Source organism: Dicentrarchus labrax, unplaced genomic scaffold (genome assembly GCF_905237075.1).
Source record: "Dicentrarchus labrax unplaced genomic scaffold, dlabrax2021, whole genome shotgun sequence".
Lineage (NCBI taxonomy): Eukaryota > Metazoa > Chordata > Actinopteri > Moronidae > Dicentrarchus > Dicentrarchus labrax.
Window position 1 is genome coordinate 10,004,621 of NW_026136713.1, and position 21,405 is coordinate 10,026,025.

General features: G+C 42.9%; 1 protein-coding gene across 45 annotated transcripts in view; it reads right to left on the minus strand.

Annotated features, from left to right (window-relative positions):
- The window catches only part of LOC127374227 (protocadherin gamma-C5), a 145,348-nt gene that overhangs the window by 23,219 nt on the left and 100,724 nt on the right, over positions 1-21,405 (minus strand). For 2 of the 45 annotated variants that reach the window (XM_051419348.1, XM_051419365.1), the window contains exon 2: positions 15,319-15,885. The exons of 21 other annotated variants lie outside the window; for them this stretch is intronic. In XM_051419348.1, the coding sequence (XP_051275308.1) occupies positions 15,319-15,885 (567 nt within the window). Of the gene's footprint in view, positions 1-894; positions 3,207-4,724; positions 7,382-8,272; positions 10,914-11,487; positions 14,143-15,318; positions 17,536-18,743; positions 21,057-21,405 lie in introns of those variants that run through there. 22 more of the 45 variants (XM_051419344.1, XM_051419363.1, XM_051419343.1 and 19 more) reach the window with 18 other exon arrangements.

A 21,405-nucleotide genomic window follows, 5' to 3' on the forward strand; every position in this document is an offset into this window, starting at 1 on the left:
TTCATTCAGTACTGAATCCAGAGCACGTCTACCAACTAAAACTGTATTTAAAAATATTTCATCCCAAGTAGAATTGATATTCCAAACTCTAAAGTGTGAGTCACGATATTTAAGATAGAAATACTGATATGAAATATTTTAAATGTGTAATGTGACCTTGTCTGTTTGTTTTACTTACTGCTTTACTTACTGTCTGTTTTTATGATATTGTATCTTGTTGTGGTGAGCCGAAGACACATTTCCACCCCAGCAGACAATAAAGATCTATTCTATTCTATTGTTTTGTATTCTATTAATTGTATGTTATTAAATGAATACTAGTAACTTATGATTAAATTGCTAAAATATTGGTAAAATACGTTTTCAAATATTCAGATCACCAATGTAAGAAATATAGCTAAATACGTCCAATTAAAAACTGGAAATACTGTACATGTGCAAAATGTATCTGATAAAATGTGGTCATCAACATATTTTTTTTAGAATTCCTCTTTTGGACATTTTTTTTTAAAAAGAGCAATATTATGTGAAGTTGCATAAGACACTGATAAGAAAAGAAAACCTAATCAACTTTGATAATATATCACACTTAATTCTCTGAGTAAGACACCACCGCTTATCACAAGTTTAAAAGGAGATATTGATCAGTATGAAAAGAAAGCTTATCCTTTACCATTTCATACGTCGAGACAATTTTTAAATGCAGTAATTTTTTTATTGTATTTATGCCGAAATGAAATCGGCTGCCCATCACATTTCAACCAAGTCAAAACAACATACCTCCATATTACTCTCCTTAATACGCATTAGCCTGCACAGTTTTGTCCTTTTAAAAATAAAATATGCAAGTAAAGACAAAACACGTGTATAGTGGATCTATTGTTTTCTGCTCACCTGCTGGCTCTCAAAGGTCCAGGTGCTGTCGGGTAAAGACGCATCCAGGACACTGATCACCTCCTTAAAGTCAGTGGTGCTGCTGGGTTTAATCAAAGTGAAATCACTGTACTCTGACATCGGAGACATACAGGACCTGAAGGACTGACTCTGAGACATCATGTCTCCTCCCAGGACCTCCACGTACTTTATAGGTCCATCAGTATTGAGCTGAATCTGCAGGTTTCTGGGGTTCTTGTAATCATCACAGTCGGTCCGTCTCATGCAGCAACTACCGCTGCTTCTGCTGTTCCTCATGCATTTAACCGCTAAGATGAAAAAAGTCACCAGAGACAGCACGGACACCGAGGCCAGAGAGAGAATCAAATAAAGGGTGATTCTCCCAGTTTTCTTGCTGGGCTCGGCCGCTTTATGTCGGAGGTCTAAGATGGGCTCATGGAGGCCGTCCTCCAACAGGATGGACACTGTGACGGTGGCGGACTGGACAGGTTCCCCGTCGTCCTTGACCTCTATAAGCAGCCTCTGAGAGGAGTCGTCCTGCTCGGACACAGCGCGTTTAGTCCTCACCTCCCCTGTGTACAGATTGACAGTGAACAGAGAGGCGTCTGTGGCCTCCGCCAGTTTGTAGGAGATCCAGGCGTTATGGCCCGAGTCAGCGTCCACGGCCGTCACCTTAGTAACCAGGTGACCCGCTTTAGCGGAGCGGGGCATCCTCTGATGAGAGAGGGAGCCCAGGGCGGCGGAGGAGGGGTAAATAACAGCGGGGGCATTGTCGTTCTGGTCCAGGATAAAAACATGGACAGTGGCGTTGCTGCTGAGAGACGGAGAGCCCTGGTCCTTTGCCTGAACCTGAATCTGAAACACCTTCAGTTTCTCATAGTCAAACGAGTGCATGCTGTAGATGCTGCCGTTATCTGAGTTAATGTAAACATAAGATGAGACAGAAACGTCCTGCACTTTAGAGTCCAGTATAGAGTAAGAGATTTTGGCATTTTCACCAAAATCCAGGTCAGATGCTGATACTGAGTACAGTATAGACCCTGGTACTCCATTCTCTTTTGAATATACATTATAGGAGGGCTGACTGAATACAGGAGGGTTGTCATTCACATCAGATATACTGACAGGTATAATTTTCTTACTGGACAGAGGAGGAGAGCCTGAATCAGTGGCTGTTATCTCAATATTATATTCTGAGAAACGCTCTCGATCTAATAAACCACTGGTAACCAGTGCGTAATTATTAGAGAATGATGGTTTTAAACTGAAGGGAGACCCCTTTGCAAGTTTTAACGTTACTTTACCGTTGTTACCTGAGTCAACGTCTCGTGCACTGATTAAGGCTACAACTGTGCCTCTGGGTGCATCTTCACGAACTGGATTGGGGTCTGAAGTGAGAACAATTTCTGGAGCATTATCATTAATATCTATTACCACTACTTGGACACGACAGTGGCCCTCCATCTCAGGAACTCCTTTATCTTTTGCAGTAATATCTATTTCATGCATCGCACTGCTTTCATAATCTAACGGACCTACTAAGGAAATTTCACCTGTACCTGAATCTAACTGAAAAATAGATAACAAGGATTGGGGTGTATGCTCAGCAAAGGCGTATTCAATCTCTCCATTAACCCCCTCGTCTGCGTCTGTTGCTTCAACTTTTAAAAGCACAGAACCAGCTACACTATTTTCTTGTACAGTCACATTATATAACGGCCTTTTGAAAACAGGGACATTATCGTTGTTGTCGAGTACAGTAACTATGATTTTTGTGGTTCCAGTTTTGACTGGATTGCCTCCGTCTAATCCTGTCAGTAATAACTCGTGCACACTTTGTTTCTCTCTGTCAAGTGGTTTTTCTAACACTAATTCTGGAACCTTTCGATTACCAGATAGTTCTTTAATCCTTAAACTAAAACACTCATCTTTACTCAAAGTATAAGACTTTACCGAATTACTACCAACGTCCTGATCCTGTGCTGTTTCCAAAGGAAAGCGAATGCCTGCGGCAGTAGATTCTGCTATCTTTAAAGATCGCTCCTCTGTTGAAAAAATCGGAGAATTGTCATTTATGTCCCTTATTTCCACTTCTATCCGGTGTAATTGTAGCGGATTTTCAGTTACAACCTGTAAAGTCAACACGCAGCTGGCGCTTTGTCCGCATAAAGCCTCTCTGTCTATTCTGTCATTCACCACCAGCTCGCCCTTCCCCGCATCAACACTGAAATACTGCTTACCAGCCTCAGAGGCGACACGCAGTTTACGGTCAAAAATGTCTGATAGTCCCAAACCCAAATCTTTGGCTAGATTTCCTACCACAGAGCCCTGTTTCAGTTCCTCCGGGATGCTGTAACGAGTCTGTCCGTCTATTGTACTCCACAAGAGAAAGAAATGATGCCACCAAAGCGCAAGCCATCTCCAGTCTCGGTATCCCATTCTCTTTGTCATCCTCGGTCCGTTAGAATATGTTATTTCCCATCGAGGTATTGTTCAGATAACCAACTCGACAGTAATTCCACCACCAGGATGGACATTTCCTTATTAATAAATCCCTGAATAATTGGCAATAACAAAGACGTAAATTCCGCACACCTTCGAATAAGCGCATCTCTCTCCAGCTCTGATCACTGTGAGCGTTACTGCTGTGAGACTGAATGGGGGGATGGAGTAGATCTCTTTGTACAGTTCTGTATGCTATTGGTCCACAGCATCCATCTTTACTATCCAATCACAAAGCGCTAACAGGGCTGTTGAGTCTACTGCACCCTTCTGCTGCAACCCGTGTTAATAATAATGACACAGGGGGAAGTCAGACCTGTAAGATTATTCTCTTTGTATAAAACTGAATTTAAATGAAGCACGTGTAATAATAAGAAAGAAGAAAAAAAAGAGGACTCATAATCCAGAACCCCAAATCCAACTGGTCATCTTATTTTCATTCAGTACTGAATCCAGAGCACGTCTACCAACTAAAACTGTATTTAAAAATATTTCATCCCAAGTAGAATTGATATTCCAAACTCTAAAGTGTGAGTCACGATATTTAAGATATAAATACTGATATGAAATATTTTAAATGTGTAATGTGACCTTGTCTGTTTGTTTTACTTACTACTTTACTTACTGTTTGTTTTTATGATATTGTATCTTGTTGTGGTGAGCCGAAGACACATTTCCACCCCAGCAGACAATAAAGATCTATTCTATTCTATTGTTTTGTATTCTATTGATTGTATGTTATTAAATGAATACTAGTAACTTATGATTAAATTGCTAAAATATTGGTCAAATACGTTTTCAAATATTCAGGTCACCAATGTAAGAAATATAGCTAAATACGTCCAATTTATGACTGGAAATACTGTACATGTGCAAAATGTATCTGATAAAATGTGGTCATCAACATATCTTTTTTAGAATTCCTCTTTTGGACTTTTTTTTTTTAAAAAAGCAATATTATGTGAAGTTGCATAAGACACTGATAAGAAAAGAAAACCTAATCTACTTTCATAATATAGTCACACTTAATTCACTGAGTAAGACACCACCACGTATCACAAGTTTAAATGGAGATATTGATCAGTATGAAAAGAAAGATTACCCATTACCATTTCATACGTCGAGACAATTTTTAAATGCAATAGTTTTTTATTGTATTTATGCCGAAATGAAATCGGCTGTCCATCACATTTCAACCAAGTCAAAACAACATACCTCCATATTACTCTCATTAATACGCATTAGCCTGCACAGTTTTCCCTTTTAAAAATAAAATATGCAAGTAAAGACAAAACACGTGTATAGTGGGTCTATTGTTTTCTGCTCACCTGCTGGCTCTCAAAGGTCCAGGTGCTGTCGGGTAAAGACGCATCCAGGACACTGATCACCTCCTTAAAGTCAGTGGTGCTGCTGGGTTTAATCAAAGTGAAATCACTGTACTCTGACATCGGAGACATACAGGACCTGAAGGACTGACTCTGAGACATCATGTCTCCTCCCAGGACCTCCACGTACTTTATAGGTCCATCAGTATTGAGCTGAATCTGCAGGTTTCTGGGGTTCTTGTAATCATCACAGTCGGTCCGTCTCATGCAGCAACTACCGCTGCTTCTGCTGTTCCTCATGCATTTAACCGCTAAGATGAAAAAAGTCACCAGAGACAGCACGGACACCGAGGCCAGAGAGAGAATCAAATAAAGGGTGATTCTCCCAGTTTTCTTGCTGGGCTCGGCCGCTTTCTGTCGGAGGTCTAAGATGGGCTCATGGAGGCCGTCCTCCAACAGGATGGACACTGTGACGGTGGCGGACTGGACCGGTTCCCCGTCGTCCTTGACCTCTATAAGCAGCCTCTGAGAGGAGTCGTCCTGCTCGGACATAGCGCGTTTAGTCCTCACCTCCCCTGTGTACAGATTGACAGTGAACAGAGAGGCGTCTGTGGCCTCCGCCAGTTTGTAGGAGATCCAGGCGTTATGGCCCGAGTCAGCGTCCACGGCCGTCACCTTAGTAACCAGGTGACCCGCTTTAGCGGAGCGGGGCATCCTCTGATGAGAGAGGGAGCCCAGGGCGGCGGAGGAGGGGTAAATAACAGCGGGGGCATTGTCGTTCTGGTCCAGGATAAAAACATGGACAGTGGCGTTGCTGCTGAGAGACGGAGAGCCCTGGTCCTTTGCCTGAACCTGAATCTGAAACACCTTCAGTTTCTCATAGTCAAACGAGTGCATGCTGTAGATGCTGCCGTTATCTGAGTTAATGTAAACATAAGATGAGACAGAAACGTCCTGCACTTTAGAGTCCAGTATAGAGTAAGAGATTTTGGCATTTTCACCAAAATCCAGGTCAGATGCTGATACTGAGTACAGTATAGACCCTGGTACTCCATTCTCTTTTAAATATACATTATAGGAGGGCTGACTGAATACAGGAGGGTTATCATTCACATCAGAGATGCTGACAGGTATCGTTTTCTTACTGGACAGAGGAGGAGAGCCTGAATCAGTGGCTGTTATCTCAATATTATACTCTGAGATACTCTCTCGGTCTAAAGCACCACTGGTAACCAGAGCGTAATTATCAGAAAAAGAGGGTTTCAGATTAAAAGGAGAACCCTTGGAGAGCTGTAATATCACTTTACCGTTATCACCGGAGTCAAGGTCTCGGGCACTGATCAAAGCTACTACAGTACCACTTGGTGCGTCCTCGGGCACAGAGTTTGGTTGGGATGTCAGAAATATATTTGGGGCATTATCATTAACATCTAAGACTTCAATATGGACAGTACAATGTCCCTCCATTCTCGGAGTTCCTTTGTCTCTCGCGCAAATGTCTATTTCATAATTTGCATTTGTTTCGAAATCTAATTTCCCTATGAGACTTATTTCACCGGTTAACGAATCAATATCAAACACAGATAGGACAATATCTGGCGTGTGCGTTCCGAATGAATACTCTACTTCTCCATTAGGACCATCATCAGTATCCTTTGCTGTAAGTTTTAGGATAGATGCACCTTGTACACTATTTTCGCTAATGGAGACTTTGTAAACATTTTTTTCAAATACAGGAAAATTATCATTTATATCAAGAACATGTATGGTTATCTGTGAGGTCCCAGATTTCACTGGATTTCCTCCGTCCAGAGCTGTTAGGTGAAGCTGATGTCTAGCCCTTTTCTCCCTATCGAGAGATTTGGACAAGACTAGCTCTGGGACTTTTCTTCCACCAGAGACATCTTTAATCTTTAAACTAAAAAAGTCATCTTTACTCAAAGTATAAGACCTCACGGAATTCACTCCAACATCAAGATCTTGCGCGGTTTCCAAAGGAAAACGTGCCCCTGCCGCTGTCGACTCAGATATTTCTAATATAATATCTTGCGACGGGAATATTGGAGAATTATCATTAATATCTTGTATTTCCACCTCAACTCGGTGCAGTTGTAACGGTTTATCAATTACTACTTGCAGAGTCAACACACAGCTGGCGCTTGGTCCGCATAAAGCCTCTCTGTCTATTCTGTCATTCACCACCAGCTCGCCCTTCCCCGCATCCACACTGAAATACTGCTTACCAGCCTCAGAGGCGACACGCAGTTTACGGTCAAAAATCTCAGATAGTCCCAAACCCAGATCTTTGGCTAGATTTCCTACCACAGATCCCTGTTTCAGTTCCTCCGGGATGCTGTAACGAGTCTGTCCGTCTATTGTACTCCACAAGAGAAAGAAATGATGCCACCAAAGCGCAAGCCATCTCCAGTCTCGGTATCCTATTGTCTTTGTCATCTCCGATCCGTTAGAAATATTTCCCGTTGAGGTAATCAAAAAGCAGATCGTTTTCATCCATTGCCATAAAGCATCAATCCTGAACAAATATCCAAAATCGCTTCATAGGGAAAACTGAATTAAGATTCGTATTTTTTAATTCCGATAAGAGCATCGTCACCCCCTCTCATCCAGCTCCTTGCAGTGAAAATGTGTACGGTGCTTTAGGCTGCATGGGGGAGGGAGTAGATCTCTTTGTACAGTTCTACGTTTCATTGGTGCACATCATCCATCTCTACCATCCAATAAGAAGAGGGATGAGCAGTCTTTTTAAAGGCACAGCTGCCTCGATGTATTTAGAGTGTAAAACAATGATTTGTCAGCTGTTACACGTCGCCAATAATATAAATACAATGAAATCTGATTACAAAAATACAAATACTGTCTGTGTTCATGTTAATCGAACTGTTGATAAAATAAATATTTTTGTTTGAATCAGAAAAAGTAATACTGTCTTTAAGTTTGGTCACTGAAAGCAGTTTAGCCTTGCTATAAGCAAACACGGCGTCGCTGTCCAACCATGTGGTGCTGAAACAAAGTGTCATACAAGCGCCAAACAAACAGAGCTAAATACAAAATCTGAACTTTGACACAGTATAGGCCCTTGTGGCAGAAGCAAATATGAGGCAGGGTGAAGAGTAGAAATTTTTGCAAACAGAAAGTACACTGCGCAATCGAGCTTCAGCATGTAATAGTTTAGATGTATTGACGAAGATGACAGCGATGAAGAGGAGGTTGTAATGGACATCTGAATATCTTGTTTGCATTATCACTCACAGTAACAATTCACGAAATGATGATATAGCGTGAAAGGATGTAATATTCTGAGTGTAAAACTGCGTGAAGGACAGTTTTAAGGATTATATTACCAGAACGCTAAACACTATGTTAAGCGAAGGCAAGTAAAGGAAGAAAGAATAAATGCTTGTGATCGATTACTTGTACCACCACGTTTTATAAGCACTATGAAAACACCATGATATCTGAGAAGAATTTCCAGGTTACAAAAAAACAGGGCTATAAAATTACAAGTAGGTCTGCTGTGGTTTATTGCTCACCTGCTGGCTCTCAAAGGTCCAGGTGCTGTCGGGTAAAGACGCATCCAGGACACTGATCACCTCCTTAAAGTCAGTGGTGCTGCTGGGTTTAATCAAAGTGAAATCACTGTACTCTGACATCGGAGACATACAGGACCTGAAGGACTGACTCTGAGACATCATGTCTCCTCCCAGGACCTCCACGTACTTTATAGGTCCATCAGTATTGAGCTGAATCTGCAGGTTTCTGGGGTTCTTGTAATCATCACAGTCGGTCCGTCTCATGCAGCAACTACCGCTGCTTCTGCTGTTCCTCATGCATTTAACCGCTAAGATGAAAAAAGTCACCAGAGACAGCACGGACACCGAGGCCAAAGAGAGAATCAAATAAAGGGTGATTCTCCCAGTTTTCTTGCTGGGCTCCGCCGCTTTCTGTCGGAGGTCTAAGATGGGCTCATGGAGGCCGTCCTCCAACAGGATGGACACTGTGACGGTGGCGGACTGGACCGGTTCCCCGTCGTCCTTGACCTCTATAAGCAGCCTCTGAGAGGAGTCGTCCTGCTCGGACACAGCGCGTTTAGTCCTCACCTCCCCTGTGTACAGATTGACAGTGAACAGAGAGACGTCTGTGGCCTCCGCCAGTTTGTAGGAGATCCAGGCGTTATGGCCCGAGTCAGCGTCCACGGCCGTCACCTTAGTAACCAGGTGACCCGCTTTAGCGGAGCGGGGCATCCTCTGATGAGAGAGGGAGCCCAGGACAGCGGAGGAGGGGTAAATAACAGCGGGGGCATTGTCGTTCTGGTCCAGGATAAAAACATGGACAGTGGCGTTGCTGCTGAGAGACGGAGAGCCCTGGTCCTTTGCCTGAACCTGAATCTGAAACACCTTCAGTTTCTCATAGTCAAACGAGTGCATGCTGTAGATGCTGCCGTTATCTGAGTTAATGTAAACATAAGATGACACAGAAACGTCCTGCACTTTAGAGTCCAGTATAGAGTAAGAGATTTTGGCGTTTTCACCAAAATCCAGGTCAGATGCTGATACTGAGTACAGTATAGACCCTGGTACTCCATTCTCTTTTAAATATACATTATAGGAGGGCTGACTGAATACAGGTGGGTTGTCATTCACATCAGAGATACTGACAGGTATATTTTTTTTACTGGACAGAGGAGGAGAGCCTGAATCAGTGGCTGTTATCTCAATATTATACTCTGAGAAACGCTCTCGGTCCAAAGCACCACTGGTAACCAGTGCATAATTATTAGAAAATGATGGTTTTAGAGTGAAATGAGAACCTTTGGGTAATTGCAGTGTGACTTTACTATTGTTGTCGGAGTCCGCATCACGTGCGTTGAGCAAAGCCACGACTGTGCCACTTGGTGCGTCTTCGCGCACCGGTTGCGGTTTAGAGGTGAGAACAATTTCTGGGATGTTATCATTAACATCCAAAACATCTATCTGTAAACGACAGTGACTCTCCATTTCAGGAAGGCCCTTGTCTTTCGCAGTTATTTCAATTTTGTAGGACGTTGCTCTTTCATAGTCTAAGTCTCCTTTTAAATGTATTTCACCTGTTAATGAATTTATTTCAAATACTGATGAGACGGAATCCGGTGTCCTCGAGCCAAAGGAGAATTTCACTTCTGCGTTTGGGCCCTCGTCAGCATCAGTTGCTGTAATTTTGATAACAAAAGTATCTTTGGCAATATTTTCTCCTAGCGAGACTTTATATGTATTTTTATCAAAAACGGGAAAATTGTCATTAACGTCCAGCACTGTGATAGTTATCTCAGAGGTACCAGACATGACTGGGTTTCCCCCGTCTAATGCAGTCAGTAGCAGCTGATGAACAGCTTTCTTTTCTCTGTCAAGGGGCTTCTCTAACACTAACTCCGGGACTGTTTTGCCGTCCTCAACTTCTTTCATTTTCAATGTAAAACAATCGTTTTTAGTCAGCACGTAGGATTTAACTGAATTACTGCCAACGTCAGAATCTTCTGCACTCTCCAGAGGAAAACGAGTTCCCACTGCTGCCGATTCAGAAATTTTTAAAGACAATTCTTTTGTATGAAAACTAGGCGAATTGTCATTTATATCTTTTATTTCAACCTCAATCCGGTGTAAATTTAGAGGGTTTTCAAGAACAACCTGCAGAGGTAACACACAGCTGGTGCTTTGTCCGCATAAAGCCTCTCTGTCTATTCTGTCATTCACCACCAGCTCGCCCTTCCCCGCATCCACACTGAAATACTGCTCACCAGTCTCAGAGGCGACATGCAGCTTACGGTCAAAAATATCTGATAGTCCCAAACCCAGATCTTTGGCTAGATTTCCTACCACAGATCCCTGTTTCAGTTCCTCCGGGATGCTGTAACGAGTCTGTCCGTCTATTGTACTCCACAAGAGAAAGAAATGATGCCACCAAAGCGCAAGCCATCTCCAGTCTCGGTATCCCATTCTCTTTGTCATCCCCGGTCCGTTAGAATATGTTATTTCCCATGGAGAAAATCAAAGGTTAATATCCAGTTCCAATGACCATTAGCTATCCCTGTAAAAATATATGAAGCATTTTTGCTCATGTCTGAAGCTTAAATCAGGTATTTATTTTTCAGCTCAGAGATATGAGCGCATCTCCCACCGTCGTCCAGCTCTTTGCATTGTTAACAATTACAGTGCTGAAGCTGCAAGGGGGAGGGGGTAGATCTCTTTGTACAATTCTGTCTGCGATTGGTGCACAGCAACCATCACTACCATCCAATAGCGATTGGCCTGAGCAGTGCTCTTAAAGATACAGCAGTGTTTATGAGAATGGCCCTATGCACTGCTGTGAGTGATGTGTGTATAAGGTCCATCTCATTCATTTTACAATTGTGTTGCTAAAACAACATGCGCTTAATACAATCAAAGAAAGAATACAACAATATGCAACAAAATGATAGATTTAAGCCACGTTAAAACCACATCCGCTCCAACAAGGCATATATATATGTGTGTGTGTGTGTGTGTGTGTGTGTGTGTGTGTGTGTGTAAACCATTGCAGCCATCATAATACCGAAAGATATTTTATAGCATATGACGCTGATAAAAACAATGCTGAGCCCGTTTTGAGTTTTTACCATGAAAAAAACACGATTATCGAACGACAACAAAATAAACAGGATATATAAATATGGAAGTGTAATAATACTAATAAACTACGATGAGAACATCAAAATAAACTTTCATCTGCTCACCTGCTGGCTCTCAAAGGTCCAGGTGCTGTCGGGTAAAGACGCATCAAGGACACTGATCACCTCCTTAAAGTCAGTGGTGCTGCTGGGTTTAATCAAAGTGAAATCACTGTACTCTGACATCGGAGACATACAGGACCTGAAGGACTGACTCTGAGACATCATGTCTCCTCCCAGGACCTCCACGTACTTTATAGGTCCATCAGTATTGAGCTGAATCTGCAGGTTTCTGGGGTTCTTGTAATCATCACAGTCGGTCCGTCTCATGCAGCAACTACCGCTGCTTCTGCTGTTCCTCATGCATTTAACCGCTAAGATGAAAAAAGTCACCAGAGACAGCACGGACACCGAGGCCAAAGAGAGAATCAAATAAAGGGTGATTCTCCCAGTTTTCTTGTTGGGCTCCGCTGCTTTCTGTCGGAGGTCTAAGATGGGCTCATGGAGGCCGTCCTCCAACAGGATGGACACTGTGACGGTGGCGGACTGGACCGGTTCCCCGTCGTCCTTGACCTCTATAAGCAGCCTCTGAGAGGAGTCGTCCTGCTCGGACACAGCGCGTTTAGTCCTCACCTCCCCTGTGTACAGATTGACAGTGAACAGAGAGGCGTCTGTGGCCTCCGCCAGTTTGTAGGAGATCCAGGCGTTATGGCCCGAGTCAGCGTCCACGGCCGTCACCTTAGTAACCAGGTGACCCGCTTTAGCGGAGCGGGGCATCCTCTGATGAGAGAGGGAGCCCAGGGCGGCGGAGGAGGGGTAAATAACTGCGGGGGCATTGTCGTTCTGGTCCAGGATAAAAACATGGACAGTGGCGTTGCTGCTGAGAGACGGAGAGCCCTGGTCCTTTGCCTGAACCTGAATCTGAAACACCTTCAGTTTCTCATAGTCAAACGAGTGCATGCTGTAGATGCTGCCGTTATCTGAGTTAATGTAAACATAAGATGAGACAGAAACGTCCTGCACTTTAGAGTCCAGTATAGAGTAAGAGATTTTGGCATTTTCACCAAAGTCCAGGTCAGATGCTGATACTGAGTACAGTATAGACCCTGGTACTCCATTCTCTTTTAAATATACATTATAGGAGGGCTGACTGAATACAGGAGGGTTGTCATTCACATCAGTGATGCTGACAGGTATAATTTTTTTACTGGACAGAGGAGGAGAGCCTGAATCAGTGGCTGTTATCTCAATATTAAACTCTGAGACACTTTCTCTGTCCAAAGCACCACTTGTAACCAGTGCATAATTATTAGAAAAAGAGGGTTTAAGAGTAAAGGGTGAACGTTTGGAAAGTTGTAACGTCACTTTTCCATTATCACCAGCATCAAGATCACGGACGCTGAGTAAAGCCACTACTGTCCCACTGTGAGAATCTTCGGGCACAGAAGTGGGTTTTGAAGTCAGTACAATTTCTGGAGCGTTATCATTTACGTCTAAGACATCCACCTGCACACTACAGTGACCCTCCATTTTAGGCAAACCTTTGTCTTTTGCACTAATGTCTATTCGATATGATGCTTGAGTTTCGTGATCCAGCTGGTTTTTCAAAAATATATCACCCGTTACAGCATCTATATTAAATAATGACAGCACTGATGATGGTGTGTGTATACCCAGTGAGTACTCAATTTCTCCATTTGGACCCTCGTCTATATCGGTTGCTTTTGTTGTAATTACGAAGGAGCCGTTTGCACTGTTTTCTAGAACAGCAATTTTATAGAAATTATTTTCAAATGATGGCACATTGTCGTTAATGTCAAGCACATTTACAGTTATTTTTGAAGTTCCAGATTTGACCGGATTGCCTCCGTCCATAGCAGTAAGAAATAAGTTGTGAATGGCTTTTTTCTCGCGATCTAATGACTTATTTAATACCAATTCTGGTATCTTTCGTCCATTTTCAATTTCTTTAACTTTTAAAGTAAAGCATTCATCTTTGCTTAGTGTATACGTCTTTAATCCGTTACTCCCAACATCGGGATCCTCTGCACTCTCTAAGGGAAAACGCACACCTACAACGGTGGACTCAGCAATTTCTATTATGTGATCGCTTTTGAGAAAACTAGGAGCATTGTCATTTACGTCTCTTATTTCCACTTCTATCCGGTGTAACTGTAGCGGGTTCTCTATTACAACCTGCAGAGGTAGAACGCAGCTGGCGCTTTGTCCACATAAAGCCTCTCTGTCTATTCTGTCATTCACCACCAGCTCGCCCTTCCCCGCATCCACACTGAAATACTGCTTACCAGCTTCAGAGGCAACACGCAGTTTACGGTCAAAAATATCTGATAGTCCCAAACCCAGATCTTTGGCTAAATTTCCAACCATAGAGCCCTGTTCCAGTTCCTCCGGGATGCTGTAACGAGTCTGTCCGTCTATTGTACTCCATAAGAGAAAGAAATAATGCCACCAAAGCGCAAGCCATCTCCAGTCTCGGTATCCCATTCTCTTTGTCATCCCCGGTCCGTTACAATACGACGTTATTTCCCATCGAAATATTGTTCAGAATAAAGAGGTCAATGTGAAAATCCGCCACCGATGAACTTGCTGCATTCCACAGATACCCATATTTATGCATCATCAGATGCAAATTGAAGATATATTATTTAATCTGAGTGTTTGAGCGCATCCTCCTCTCATCTCGGGCTCTAAGCAATGTACTGGCTACAGTGGTGAGGATGGGTGGGGGAGGGAGTAGATCGCTTTGTACAACCCCTACTGCTATTGGAGCACAGCATCTACCCAACATCCAATAAGATCGAAACAGCAGTGAGTTCCAGACCCTGCATTGCAATTCAGAAATGTATGAAGGGGAACAATGGGGTGCTTATTTGAGTGAGCCATTACATAAAATTGGAAACGTTTGTTATATTATATACATATATTTTGAAAGCTTTCTAAAAATTAGAAATCCACGCTCAAATAAATAAAAACTAAATAGAAAATTGACTTCCAGCCCATCCTTAAAGTTAAATAAAATAAATTACAATATCGTGAATCATTGGCATATCCTCAAAAGTATTGTAATGAATTATTTTGGGTTGCTATTTGACTCAGACAGTCACCCAGTCATAAAACACACGCTCTTTTAAAGCCACACAGCAACTAACGGCGCTCCATGTAAATATGAAAACGTGAAACGTGCTGAAGCAGCCTGCGACAGTTGTGATGCTTGAGTATTTCAAAACCCCACATCTGGGCTGAAACAGTTAAGAATAAAAGTAAAGGGAACAATCTTTCATTTTCATTTATAAAGACATTCATTCAGGTGTTTCAGTGTAAAGTCACAAAGTTCGCTGACACGTGTTTGGAAATAATATGGCTATGACACAAATCATACAGGGCTGAGAAAAAGCCATATTGCTCTATTGTTTGTTATTTAAAACATTTGAAAAAGATACAGCTAAACCCTAAAAAGCACTAAAGGGTAATCTATTATCAATATAATTGTACAGAGTAAATAAAATCAACACTTCACTTCAAACGTTATATGACCGTGGCTGCATTTCACAGTCGCTGTCCACTCTCATGGTGCTGAAATGTTCAAATGTGTAGGTGTAACACAAACCTGATGACTTCAACAACTACTTTAACTGTCTCGGAATACATTTATTGTGAAAACGTGTGATGAAAAAACTTTTATAGTTAAATTAAGAGACAGGAAAGTGGTCAGCCAGATAGATAGATAGATAGATAGATAGATAGATAGATAGATAGATAGATAGATAGATAGATAGATAGATAGATAGGCTATGATTTGATGATGAGTATTTCCTCGACTAAATCATGTTCATTTTTTATCTTCATTATTGAAACGAATGGTTGTTTTCTGCTCACCTGCTGGCTTTCAAAGGTCCAGGTGCTGTCGGGTAAAGACGCATCCAGGACACTGATCACCTCCTTAAAGTCAGTGGTGCTGCTGGGTTTAATCAAAGTGAAATCACTGTACTCTGACATCGGAGACATACAGGACCTGAAGGACTGACTCTGAGACATCATGTCTCCTCCCAGGACCTCCACGTACTTTATAGGTCCATCAGTATTGAGCTGAATCTGCAGGTTTCTGGGGTTCTTGTAATCATCGCAGTCGGTCCGTCTCATGCAGCAACTACCGCTGCTTCTGCTGTTCCTCATGCATTTAACCGCTAAGATGAAAAAAGTCACCAGAGACAGCACGGACACCGAGGCCAGAGAGAGAATCAAATAAAGGGTGATTCTCCCAGTTTTCTTGCTGGGCTCGGCCGCTTTATGTCGGAGGTCTAAGATGGGCTCATGGAGGCCGTCCTCCAACAGGATGGACACTGTGACGGTGGCGGACTGGACAGGTTCCCCGTCGTCCTTGACCTCTATAAGCAGCCTCTGAGAGGAGTCGTCCTGCTCGGACACAGCGCGTTTAGTCCTCACCTCCCCTGTGTACAGATTGACAGTGAACAGAGAGGCGTCTGTGGCCACCGCCAGTTTGTAGGAGATCCAGGCGTTATGGCCCGAGTCAGCGTCCACGGCCGTCACCTTAGTAACCAGGTGACCCGCTTTAGCGGAGCGGGGCATCCTCTGATGAGAGAGGGAGCCCAGGGCGGCGGAGGAGGGGTAAATAACAGCGGGGGCATTGTCGTTCTGGTCCAGGATAAAAACATGGACAGTGGCGTTGCTGCTGAGAGACGGAGAGCCCTGGTCCTTTGCCTGAACCTGAATCTGAAACACCTTCAGTTTCTCATAGTCAAACGAGTGCATGCTGTAGATGCTGCCGTTATCTGAGTTAATGTAAACATAAGACGAGACAGAAACGTCCTGCACTTTAGAGTCCAGTATAGAGTAAGAGGTTTTGGCATTTTCACCAAAATCCAGGTCAGATGCTGATACTGAGTACAGTATAGACCCTGGTACTCCATTCTCTTTCAAATACACATTATAGGAGGGCTGACTAAATACAGGAGGGTTGTCATTTACATCAGATATACTGACAGGTATAATTTTCGTACTAGAGAGGGGAGGAGAGCCTGAATCAGTGGCTGTTATCTCAATATTATATTCGGAGAAAGTCTCTCTGTCTAAAGGACCACTGGTAACCAATTCGTAATTATTGGAAAATGATGGTTTCAGAGTGAAAGGAGACCGTTTGGGAAGCCTTAGAGTCACTTTACCATTATCACCGGAGTCAAGGTCTCGTGCACTTATTAAAGCCACTACTGTGCCACTTGGTGAATCCTCACGTACAGGACTGGGTTTTGAAGTAAGCACAATGTCTGGAGCATTATCATTTATGTCCTCTACATCCAACTGTACACGACAGTTACCCTCCATTTCGGGAGTGCCTTTGTCCTTTGCAGTTACATCGATAAGGTATGATTTAGAGCTCTCATAATCTAAGGCTCCCTTTAACACGATTTCTCCTGTTATGTCATTGATTTCAAATGTTGATAATACATAGTCTGGAGTGCGGGACCCGAAAGAATATTTAACTTCACCATTTAGACCATCGTCCGCATCTGTAGCTGTAAGTTTGATTACAAATGTCCCTTTCGTGCTGTTCTCCTTTAAAGAGACTTTGTACTCATTTTCGTTGAATACTGGAAAATTGTCATTAATGTCAAGAACATTAATAGTAATCTTGCAGGTTCCCGATGTGACCGGGTTTCCACCATCTAATGCTGTCAACAGCAGCTGATGGAGAGCGTTCTTTTCTCGGTCTAATGGCTTCTCTAATACTAATTCTGGGACAGCTTTACCATTTTTTGTGTCTTTAAATTTGAGAGAAAAATATTCGTTTTTGCTCAGGGAGTACGTTTTCAAAGAATTGCTTCCGACATCAGGGTCCTCCGCGCTCTCCAAAGGAAAACGTTTGCCAAGTGCAACTGATTCGGGTATTTTAAGGTTAATCTCCTGAGTAAGAAAACGAGGAGAATTGTCATTTATGTCTCTTATTTCCACTTCAATTCGATGAGACTGCAAAGGACTTTCAACTACTACTTGCAGAGGTAGAACACAGCTGGCGCTTTGTCCGCATAAAGCCTCTCTGTCTATCCTGTCATTCACCACCAGCTCGCCCTTCCCCGCATCAACACTGAAATACTGCTTACCAGCCTCAGAGGCGACACGGAGTTTACGGTCAAAAATGTCTGATAGTCCCAAACCCAGATCTTTGGCTAGATTTCCTACCACAGAGCCCTGTTTCAGTTCCTCCGGGATGCTGTAACGAGTCTGTCCGTCTATTGTACTCCACAAGAGAAAGAAATAATGCCACCAAAGAGCAAGCCATCTCCAGTCTCGGTATCCTATTCTCTTTGTCATCCTCGGCCCGCTATAACACAATCATTCCAATCGAGATCTTGTTTATAACGATGTTAGAATCCATGACAGTAGGAAATACACCCCCCGAAAAAATAACACAAATTTTGATCATGGCTTTAAGATAAAATCCATATGTTTAAATCTTAGAAAATACGAGCTCATCGCCGTCTCTCCTCCAGCTCTTGCATTCAAAGTGTTACAGCGCTAAGGCTGCATGGGGGCAGGGACAAGATTGCTTTGTACAGTTCTGAATCTTATTGGTGCACAGCATCCATTTCCACCATCCAATGAGAGGGAAGCTGATCGACACTCTTAAAGAGGCACCATCTATTCTCTTTGTGAGCTTTCATTTGGGATGATTATGACAAAAATCACGGAATGTCAAATTATGACAAAACCTTGTCGTTGTCCAACATTAAATATAAATTAAATATGCCATGCAGTCAGTACATCAGACTAATTGAAAAATAAAAATTCGTACCACAGAAATGTGCAAAATGTAAAATAATAAATAAGTTTCAGAGGGTCATTTATGTAAAAAGTAAATACATCAACACTGTTCCAACATTGCATGACCGTAGCTGCATGTCACGGTTGCTGTCCTCATGGTGCTGAGCTGTTCAGCAGTATGTGTGTAACACTAAATTGATCCATGTCTTTAACACAACTATTTCAACTGAACACATTAATTATATATTGGATACATCGAATTTAAAATAGACATTGTGAAAACTTGTAATGAAAACACCATATTGAAACAAACAGATAGGAAAGGGGCAGACAGGCAGACAAGCCTAGATAGATAGATAGATAGATAGATAGATAGATAGATAGATAGATAGATAGATATTTGTTTCCACAGTAGATTGACTTTAAAACAGACTATACAACGTTAAAGTATGACCTCTAAGGAAAAAATTGCTTTGTTTTTTTCCCCCTTCATTATTAAGACGAATGGTTTGTTTTTCGCTCACCTGCTGGCTCTCAAAGGTCCAGGTGCTGTCGGGTAAAGACGCATCCAGGACACTGATCACCTCCTTAAAGTCAGTGGTGCTGCTGGGTTTAATGAAAGTGAAATCACTGTACTCTGACATCGGAGACATACAGGACCTGAAGGACTGACTCTGAGACATCATGTCTCCTCCCAGGACCTCCACGTACTTTATAGGTCCATCAGTATTGAGCTGAATCTGCAGGTTTCTGGGGTTCTTGTAATCATCACAGTCGGTCCGTCTCATGCAGCAACTACCGCTGCTTCTGCTGTTCCTCATACATTTAACCGCTAAGATGAAAAAAGTCACCAGAGACAGCACGGACACCGAGGCCAAAGAGAGAATCAAATAAAGGGTGATTCTCCCAGTTTTCTTGCTGGGCTCGGCCGCTTTCTGTCGGAGGTCTAAGATGGGCTCATGGAGGCCGTCCTCCAACAGGATGGACACTGTGACGGTGGCGGACTGGACCGGTTCCCCGTCGTCCTTGACCTCTATAAGCAGCCTCTGAGAGGAGTCGTCCTGCTCGGACACAGCGCGTTTAGTCCTCACCTCCCCTGTGTACAGGTTGACAGTGAACAGAGAGGCGTCTGTGGCCTCCGCCAGTTTGTAGGAGATCCAGGCGTTATGGCCCGAGTCAGCGTCCACGGCCGTCACCTTAGTAACCAGGTGACCCGCTTTAGCGGAGCGGGGCATCCTCTGATGAGAGAGGGGGCCCAGGGTGGCGGAGGAGGGGTAAATAACAGCGGGGGCATTGTCGTTCTGGTCCAGGATAAAAACATGGACAGTGGCGTTGCTGCTGAGAGACGGAGAGCCCTGGTCCTTTGCCTGAACCTGAATCTGAAACACCTTCAGTTTCTCATAGTCAAACGAGTGCATGCTGTAGATGCTGCCGTTATCTGAGTTAATGTAAACATAAGATGACACAGAAACGTCCTGCACTTTAGAGTCCAGTATAGAGTAAGAGATTTTGGCGTTTTCACCAAAATCTAGGTCAGATGCTGATACTGAGTACAGTATAGACCCTGGTACTCCATTCTCTTTTAAATATACATTATAGGAGGGCTGACTGAATACAGGAGGGTTATCATTCACATCAGAGATGCTGACAGGTATAATTTTCGTACTAAAGAGGGGAGGAGAGCCTGAATCAGTGGCTGTTATCTCAATATTATATTCGGAGACATTTTCTCGATCTAAAACACCACCGGTAACCAGTGCGTAATTATGAGAGAACGACGGTTTTAGAGCAAATGGAGATTTCTTGGGGAGCTTTAACGTTACTTTACCGTTAACACCGGAGTCAAGGTCTCGGGCACTGATTAAAGCTACTACGGTGCCATGAGGAGAGTCTTCGCGCACTGGCTTTGGATGAGAGGTAAGTATTATTTCTGGGGCATTATCGTTAACATCTAAAACTTCCACATGCACAGTACAATGCCCCTCCATTCTCGGACTGCCTTTATCTTTTGCACTTATGTCTAATTCATAATTTGCAGTTTCTTCGAAATCTAATTTACCTTTTAGAGATATTATTCCAGATATATGGTCAATATTAAAAACAGAGAGAACAGTATCTGATGTGTGAGCTCCAAATGAGTATTCAATCTCTCCGTTTTGACCATCGTCCAAGTCTGTCGCTTTTGTTTGTACTATTAATGCACCTTCAGCAGCATTTTCACTGATAGATACTTTATACAACGTTTTATCAAAAGCTGGGACATTATCGTTGTTGTCCAGTACTTTGAATAGATAGCTGAGCGGTCCCTGATCTCCCTGGGTTGCCTCCATCTAGAGCTGTCAATAATAGCTTATGAACAGCCTTTTTCTCTCTATCTAACGTTTTTGCCAAAACCAATTCTGGGACTTTTCGTCCACCGGCAACTTCTTTAACTCTGATATTAAAACATTCATCTTTACTGAGAGTGTATGACTTCAATGAGTTACTGCCAACATCGGGGTCTATGGCGCTCTCTAAAGGAAAACGAACCCCTAAACCTGTAATTTCTGAAACCTCCAATGTGATATCATTTGATGGAAATCTAGGCGCATTATCATTCATGTCTTGTATTTCCACCTCAACACGAAAAAGTTGTAATGGATCTTCAACTACAACCTGCAGAGGCAACACGCAGCTGGCGCTTTGTCCGCATAAAGCCTCTCTGTCTATTCTGTCATTCACCACCAGCTCGCCCTTCCCCGCATCCACACTGAAATACTGCTTACCAGCCTCAGAGGCGACACGCAGTTTACGGTCAAAAATCTCAGATAGTCCCAAACCCAGATCTTTGGCTAGATTTCCTACCACAGAGCCCTGTTTCAGTTCCTCCGGGATGCTGTAACGAGTCTGTCCGTCTATTGTACTCCACAAGAGAAAGAAATGATGCCACCAAAGAGCAAGCCATCTCCAGTCTCGGTATCCTATTCTCTTTGTCATCCTTGGTCCGTTATAACACAATAATTCCAGTCGACGTATTGTACAGAACAATGCTGAAATCCATCATGGCAGATGTTATTCCAAAAGAAAAAAATCCACAATTAATGAGCATGGCTGTAAGCTCAATTGTAAAATTTTCATATTATAAAATAGAGCTGTCTCTCTCCTCCAGCTCTTTGCATTCTACGTGTTACAACACTGGAGCTGCAC